Source organism: Glycine soja, chromosome 11 (genome assembly GCF_004193775.1).
Source record: "Glycine soja cultivar W05 chromosome 11, ASM419377v2, whole genome shotgun sequence".
NCBI lineage: Eukaryota > Viridiplantae > Streptophyta > Magnoliopsida > Fabales > Fabaceae > Glycine > Glycine soja.
Window position 1 is genome coordinate 9,877,671 of NC_041012.1, and position 7,816 is coordinate 9,885,486.

General features: G+C 31.4%; 1 protein-coding gene across 1 annotated transcript; it reads left to right on the forward strand.

Annotated features, from left to right (window-relative positions):
• The first annotated feature begins 1,359 nt into the window (after positions 1-1,359).
• LOC114376231 (cyanogenic beta-glucosidase-like) lies at positions 1,360-4,679 on the forward strand. The gene is made up of 10 exons (XM_028334232.1): positions 1,360-1,790; positions 1,891-1,968; positions 2,080-2,167; positions 2,267-2,522; positions 2,679-2,794; positions 3,246-3,463; positions 3,577-3,608; positions 3,712-3,814; positions 3,941-4,049; positions 4,152-4,679. The coding sequence occupies exons 1-10, from the start codon at positions 1,412-1,414 to the stop codon at positions 4,345-4,347; spliced, it is 1,575 nt and encodes a 524-aa protein (XP_028190033.1). The 5' UTR covers positions 1,360-1,411; the 3' UTR covers positions 4,348-4,679.
• The last annotated feature ends 3,137 nt before the right edge of the window (positions 4,680-7,816 follow it).

Sequence of the window (7,816 nt, forward strand, 5' to 3'; positions counted from 1 at the left end):
TAAATTTATAATTTAATTTTATATTTTGTGTCTTGAAAAAGTGATTTAGTTTTATCATTATCGTCTATCATCAATAAAATATTATTCAATATTAAAATTTACATACATTTTCTTACCTTCTTTATTATATTCTAACATTTAATTTCATTTTATTTATAATTTGAATTTTTATTTGTGTTTCTTATTCTGTTAAAAAAAACATTTAAAGTCTTTGACTCAGATTCGTTCCATATTGATATGTCACAGCCAATTAAACATTCATCTAATATGAACTTATAAAGATAATACATAAAAAACTAACAAACAATTTGATAATATTTTTTAATCATGATACATCTTAATTTAAACTAAAAAAAGACTTGAAATAAATCAATAATTTTAATTTAATTATAAAAATAACATAAAATAATATAGATAAAATTATTACTCTACCATATAATTTCTTTTACCCCTTTTAGGTAAATGAGGAGAATGACAACATAAGGATATGCCCAGGTGACAGGCTGGGATGTTTCTTCATTTTAAGTACCTAACATATTTTGAATAATCTTCATATAATGGAGGAGAACAATTGTTAGTAGCGTAACATAATTGGAAGCAAGATACTCTTAACTAGAGATGTTCGAGTTTTTATATGGTATTGGTAGGTGGTTAATTGTGATTCATGAGAGAATGATTAAAAATCACAGAAAGCCTAGATGGGGGGCCATGGGGAGCCTTACAAATGTCTATGCCACTGCCTGCGATCTTTTGTGGAAATGTGGAAACCGACACGAGCATGATCACGAAAGCTTCTTGCGTCCTAATAAGCCTTAAGAACTAATATTTCTGCACTAGGGGTTATATAAGTCTAGGAGCATTAATTTGATCACTATCATTGCTAAGAACATAATCGAGGTTCTGGTTGGCTAGCTGATGGGTCTGTGGTTAGAGGGCCAGGTGGTCCAGCCAGATGTGATTGGAGCCTATTTTATTTTCATACGTGTCACTAGTTGCTTCCACGCAACTTCGTGTGAACAACATTATGGGCTTTCCCCTTTTCAAAATACTGTTTTGTCTCTTTGACCATACAAATTATTAAGATCACATGTGCGCTTATTTTCTTGTTAAAAAATGTCGTCTAATTCGTAGCCTTTCTTTTATTATACTAATCAACATTGTTGGGAAAATGGACAAAATAAGAAAAACTCGCATGGGAAAAGTCAGCAAGAATATATTAAACAAGGTAGGCACATATATATGCATAGTGTTTGGTCAACAGTAGACAGTAGTATATATTATATTATTATTAAATAAACGTCGTAGTCGATCATAGTGTGGTAGCGGGTATTCCATTCCTTCCTATATAAAGATGAAAGGTTTCGCAGAGAGAACATCAAAACAATCAACTAAGAAAAACATATCACACAATATGGCATTCAAAGGTTATTTCCTTCTCGGCCTCATAGCTCTTGTTATTGTTAGGTCTTCCAAAGTTATATGCGAAGAAGCAGCTAATACAGTTTCACCTATTATTGACATTTCACTCAGTCGGAAGAGCTTCCCAGAAGGGTTCATATTTGGGGCGGGATCTTCCTCTTACCAGTTCGAAGGGGCAGCAAAGGAAGGTGGTAGAGGACCAAGCGTATGGGATACCTTCACCCATAATTATCCAGGAAAGATCATGGATAGAAGCAATGGAGACGTGGCAATTGACTCATATCACAACTACAAGAAAGATGTTGGGATGATGAAGGATATGAATTTGGATTCATATAGATTTTCCATTTCTTGGTCAAGAATTCTCCCAAGTAAGTTAATTTGCTTACAATAAATCACTAATTTGAACTAAATTTTGTCTAGTTGGATGTTACCCATTAACCATTTTTTAATTAAACTATGTACCCGCAGAAGGAAAGCGAAGTGGAGGCATAAATCAAGAAGGAATCAACTATTACAACAACCTTATCAACGAACTAGTGGCTAATGGTTAGAATTTAATTAAACTCAATTGATTCAACTTCAACGTACTTCGACTTTAATCTTTTAATATTTCCTTATTGTTGAGAATCATAATTAATAAAATATTAATATTTATAGGTATACAACCACTTGTGACTCTCTTTCATTGGGATCTTCCCCAAGCATTAGAAGACGAGTATGGTGGCTTTTTAAGTCCGCGCATAGTGTAAGTTTCAATTCTAATACATAGCTTATTTGTGTGCTAAGCTTATTTAACATCTGGGTATGAATATAATTTTTCGGACAAACATATGCTGATCTCCAGGAATGATTTTCGAGACTATGCGGAACTTTGCTTCAGGGAATTTGGTGATAGGGTGAAGTATTGGGTTACATTGAATGAGCCATGGAGTTACAGCCAAAATGGCTACGCAAATGGACGAATGGCACCAGGTCGTTGTTCTGCATGGATGAATCTGAATTGCACTGGTGGTGACTCTTCAACGGAGCCTTATTTGGTTACACATCACCAACTTCTTGCTCATGCAGCAACTGCTCGTGTGTACAAGACCAAGTATCAGGTTAGTTAATTTGTTCTTAACCTTTTAGATATGTTATGGGTGTACATTTCCATATTAAATTTCACATTGATCAATGAATTAGGAAAAAAGAAATTACTCAGAGATTGTTTAATATTTCTGTTTTATAGACTAAATATTTAAATACAATGTATGCAGGCATCTCAAAATGGTGTGATAGGCATAACCTTGGTAGCTAATTGGTTTTTGCCGCTCAGAGATACCAAATCTGATCAAAAGGCTACAGAAAGAGCAATTGATTTCATGTATGGATGGTAAGAATTCCTCTTTCCTTTTATGTAACTTTGGTTTCTTCAAAATACATAGGCATTTATTGCACTAAAATAGTCAAATTATAAATACAATTGACAAGTAGTATTAATTTATCATACTATACCTTGATATAATAAGGATTCACAATCCTTAGCTTTTGAAGGCTTCTACGCATTTCTCAAACAATAAATGGAAGGCCTTTAGGGATATATATATGAACAAATAATTTATTTTAAGAATAATTCTTTTAAAATTATTTCTTATTTTTATCATTCATTTTCTTAAAATCTAGTGATTGATTAGATTTTAAAAAATTAAATAGTTACTTTTATAGTAATTATAAAAAAGTTATATATATATATATATATATATATATATATATATATGATGTTTACAATGCATGACTTGTTAAACAAAAAAGTTGAATTCACAATTATTTTTTATTTATTTCAGGTTTATGGATCCATTAACATCTGGAGACTATCCAAAAAGCATGAGATCACTTGTGAGGACACGATTGCCAAAATTTACTGTAGAACAATCCAAACTACTTATTGGTTCATTTGATTTTATTGGCCTAAACTATTACTCTACAACATATGCCTCTGATGCACCTCAGCTAAGCAATGCTAGGCCTAGCTACTTAACAGATTCTCTTGTCACTCCTGCATGTAAGGACTTCAATCCTCTGTCATTCTATCAATTCCCAAAATTACATCTATAGACAATTGAATATGATCATGGATGATAATGGTTTGTATTTTATGTTATTGACTTATTGCAGATGAACGTGATGGAAAACCTATAGGAATAAAGGTACGTGTATACGCACCCAAACATGCAAATACTCTATTGGTTCTAACTTCTAATTCTGATAAAATATACAACTAACTTTTTTTTTTATTTTTAAATTAAGCAGATTGCTTCAGACTGGTTATACGTTTATCCAAGAGGAATTAGTGATCTTTTATTGTATACCAAGGAAAAGTACAATAATCCTTTGATTTACATCACTGAAAATGGTAAGCAATACTCGTCTATATGTAGTTAATTTTCTTCAATGCAATGTTGTATACTATTATTCATGATTTTTCAATTTTCGTAACTTATTAAAATTTTTTCCTAACTTATATCTTACAAATTTATAGGTATAAATGAATATGATGAACCAACGCTATCACTTGAAGAATCTCTTATAGATACCTTCAGAATTGATTATCATTATCGTCATCTCTTTTATCTTCAATCAGCAATTAGGTAAATATTTTATTATATATAATAAGTTTATGTTAATTTGTTATACAAGTTAATAGTTTTTAATTCATTTTCTTTTAACTTACAAACTTGATATATATACAGGAATGGCGCAAATGTTAAAGGATATTATGTATGGTCTTTGATTGATAATTTTGAGTGGTCTTCGGGCTATACATCGCGATTTGGAATGATCTTCGTGGATTACAAAAATGATTTGAAGAGATACCAAAAATTGTCTGCACTATGGTTCAAGGATTTTCTCAAAAAAGAAACCAAACTTTATGGCTCCAATAAATAGTGTTGTGAACTTTGTTTATCAAATAATTATATTTTGTAAATAATTATTTGATATATATTTGTTATTCTTTTATTCTAAAAAGGTCCCATTGGACTTACAGGGGAAATAGCTAGAGATTTATTAGATTGTTCTTTTTTTTTTACAAGCTTTTAAAGAGGTCCTATTGGATTAGAGGGGCTATAGAGATTTATTTGACCATTCTTTTATTCTAAAGAGGTCCTATTGGACTTATAAGGGAAATAGAGATGCTGATTAATTTGGTGATAATTGCTACTAATGTTACAATAAGAAGGAAAAAAACGTTATGATAAAGATGTCACTAATTTACAATTGATTGTATTTGATAATTTATTGAATCTTATGTTCGGGGATTTTGTGAAAGTTAATGATAGTAAAGCTTACTTTCACTCTAATCCCATCGAGTGGCTAGAAAATAGAATTAAAACGAACCTACGAACTATTAGCACTAAATCATTGAACCGATCTTATAGTAAAAAATCAATGATATATAAGAAAAGATGTATGGATTTAAACATATATAAATATATTCTTATGAACACTATCATAACATATCTGTATAAGTTTTGGCATCCTAGTATTGAGAATGAAATTTAATATGATCAGGGTTGATATTAATGTTATTGAGTAACTTAGTTTGAATTCTCAATGGAATGTGAGGACTTAGAATCAAATTCTTTCTGTTATAGATGACAATATGGGTAATATATATGTGCTCAAAAGGGGATGAATTGAACATTTCAAAGTTTTTTCCAAATCAATTTTCCTATCCTCCTTTAAAAACCTATCAAAATTAGTTTCTATATTTTCAATTGATTTCACTTGCAATTGATTATACAGTATTTATTAATTTACTGCAACTTATATTGGAGGATTTTTGTGAAAGTTAATAATAGTAAAACTCAGTGTGGCTAGAATAAAAACGGACATGTGAACTTTAGTCACTACATCAACGGACAATTCTTATATATAGTGAGAAAAAAAATTTAAAACCAAGTTTGAAGAAATTGATAAAGGAAATCAAAAGAAATATAATAATAATTAGGTTTGAAGAATCAAAGAAAATGATTAAGTTGAGAATAATTACATGAAAATCGTAAATTTACCATAAAAACAATAAATAAAGTACTTGAAATTAAAAAATATTTGAAGAGAAGAAAGAGTAAGAAGAAAAAAGTAATATGGAAATTAAATTAAAGGTTGGTATGGTAAATTGAAATAGAAAATTAAATTGATAAAAAAGTAAAGAGATGCTCGAGTTTTCATATGGTAGCTAGGTTAACCATGAGAGAGTACTGATTACAAATCACAGAAAGTCAGTTATAGATGGGGCGGGGCCACAGGAAGCCTTACGAATGTGACTGTCCTGCTATTTAATTGTTGTGGAAATGGTGAAACAAATAACACGAATGAACACACACACACACATATGATGAAAGCCCTAATAGTCCTTAAGAAATAATATTGCTGCACCATAGGTTATGTAATTAGTCAAGCATTGATTTGACTACAATATTCGTTGCTAAGAACAAACTAATGTCGTAGTGCATCTCATTGGGGAGGCGGAAGGAAGTGCAGTTGTTGGTTGCAGCCTTTTTTTTTTTTTTTTTAATAATTTTCGTGTTACTAGCTTCCACGTAACTTCGTGTGAAGAACCATATGCGCTTTCCCTTTTTCAAAATACTGTTTTGTCTCTTTGACCCCACACACACACACACATATATATATATATATATACACACACACACAAATTAAGATCACATGTGCGCTTATTAATTTTCTTGTTAAACAATGTCGTCTAAAGGAAAGCCTTTCTTTTATTATACTTAATCAACATCATTAGGAAAATGGCCAAAGTAAGAAAAACTCGCTCGGGAAAAGTCAGCAAGAATATATGTATCAAACAAGGTAGGCACGTGCATAGTGTTTAGTCAGTCCACTAGTCAACGGTAGCATATATTATTATTTTCAAATCAAATCGTCATTGTCATGGCGTGGTAGTAGGAATTCTGATAGGAAGAAGCTGCAGCAGAAGCTCATGACAGCAGGCCCAAGAGGAGCACTAACAGACCTTCATATCTTGATGATTTTGTGTAGCCTCTGTAGGATCGAATAGCAGTAGTGCTATTTCAGGATATTAGTGGAGGTATAAAGTCTGCTATTAGTGGAGAATCAATTCTGTTAGGATCACATAAGCTTGTTATTACCTGTACAAACATGAGTAAATAAATGAATCAGCATAGATGAATTTGAGTAAGAATTGTGTAGTAACAGATATCTTCACTCGTAATTATCCTGATAAGATCATGGATAGAAGCAAGGGAGACGTGGCAATTGACTCTATCACCACTACAAGAGGAAGATGTTGGGATGATGAAGGATATGAATTTGGATTCATATAGATTTTCCATTTATTGGTCAAGGATTCTCCCAAGTAAGTTAATTGCAAACAAAGCAATGTCTAATTTGAACTAAATTTTGCCTAGTTGGATGTTAATTTCCCATTAACTATTTTTTTTAATAAACTATATATTTACCGAAGGAAAGCTAAGTGGAGGTATAAATCAAGAAGGAATTAACTATTACAACAACTTATCCATGAGCTAGTGGCTAATGGTTAGAATTTAAACTCAATTGGTTCAACTTTATGTGTACTTCTAATTTTATTTTATTATATTGCCTTGGTTTTAATTATCATAATTTATTAAATATTAACAATTATAGGTATACAATCACTGTTAGAAATAGCTGCTATTCCTCGATCTGGGACGACCATAACCATTTGGCAGCTTTTGAGATCATCCATGCAAGGTGATTTTGGGAACACATCACAGATGACGTGATCATACTGGATCACTTGTTCATTTCTCCATCCATCCCAAAGGGTCCTTAAATTAATTGTTAATGATTTTTTTCTGCCCGAACACACTACAGCAAAATGATTCCTAATGGCAATTAATATTTCTTTTACCAGCAATAGAAATGGCCGCAAGTGAACCAGTTTCACTCAATACACATGTTCGTGCAATGGTGCTATAATACACATGCTCTGATACCACTTTGTTGGAAGAAGAAGAAGATTTTATTTCATTTGTCACACCAAATACAAGAGTATGATCCCCTATTTATATTAAAATAGAGTGACCACTCACAAAATTTGCTTATTCAAGAATATTAAATGTTCACATAATTGCTTATTCAAGACTTTGTAACTCACAACCTTACAACTTGCATATTCCACGCTCATAAAACTTGTTATTATTATTTTTCTAATTAATATCTAACAGGCTATGACTAAAGCCGTGGTTAACAAATTAAAGAAGCTCATTTCTCACATAAGATACTTCCGTATTGGCCATTCATTTTGGAGGTAATTAAGTAGGTTCCTCTGCCACTGGATATACATGATCAATTTCATCATATGTGTGGAATAGCCAGAAATATCTCATTT

Bases quoted from the DNA above. Each gene is read 5' to 3' on its own strand.
- LOC114376231 (XM_028334232.1), top strand. From the start codon at position 1,412: ATGGCATTCAAAGGTTATTTCCTTCTCGGCCTCATAGCTCTTGTTATT. The intron at 2,523-2,678 runs GTTAGTTAATTT...CAATGTATGCAG, and splicing joins TGTACAAGACCAAGTATCAG to GCATCTCAAAATGGTGTGAT. The intron at 3,609-3,711 runs GTACGTGTATAC...TAAATTAAGCAG, and splicing joins GAAAACCTATAGGAATAAAG to ATTGCTTCAGACTGGTTATA.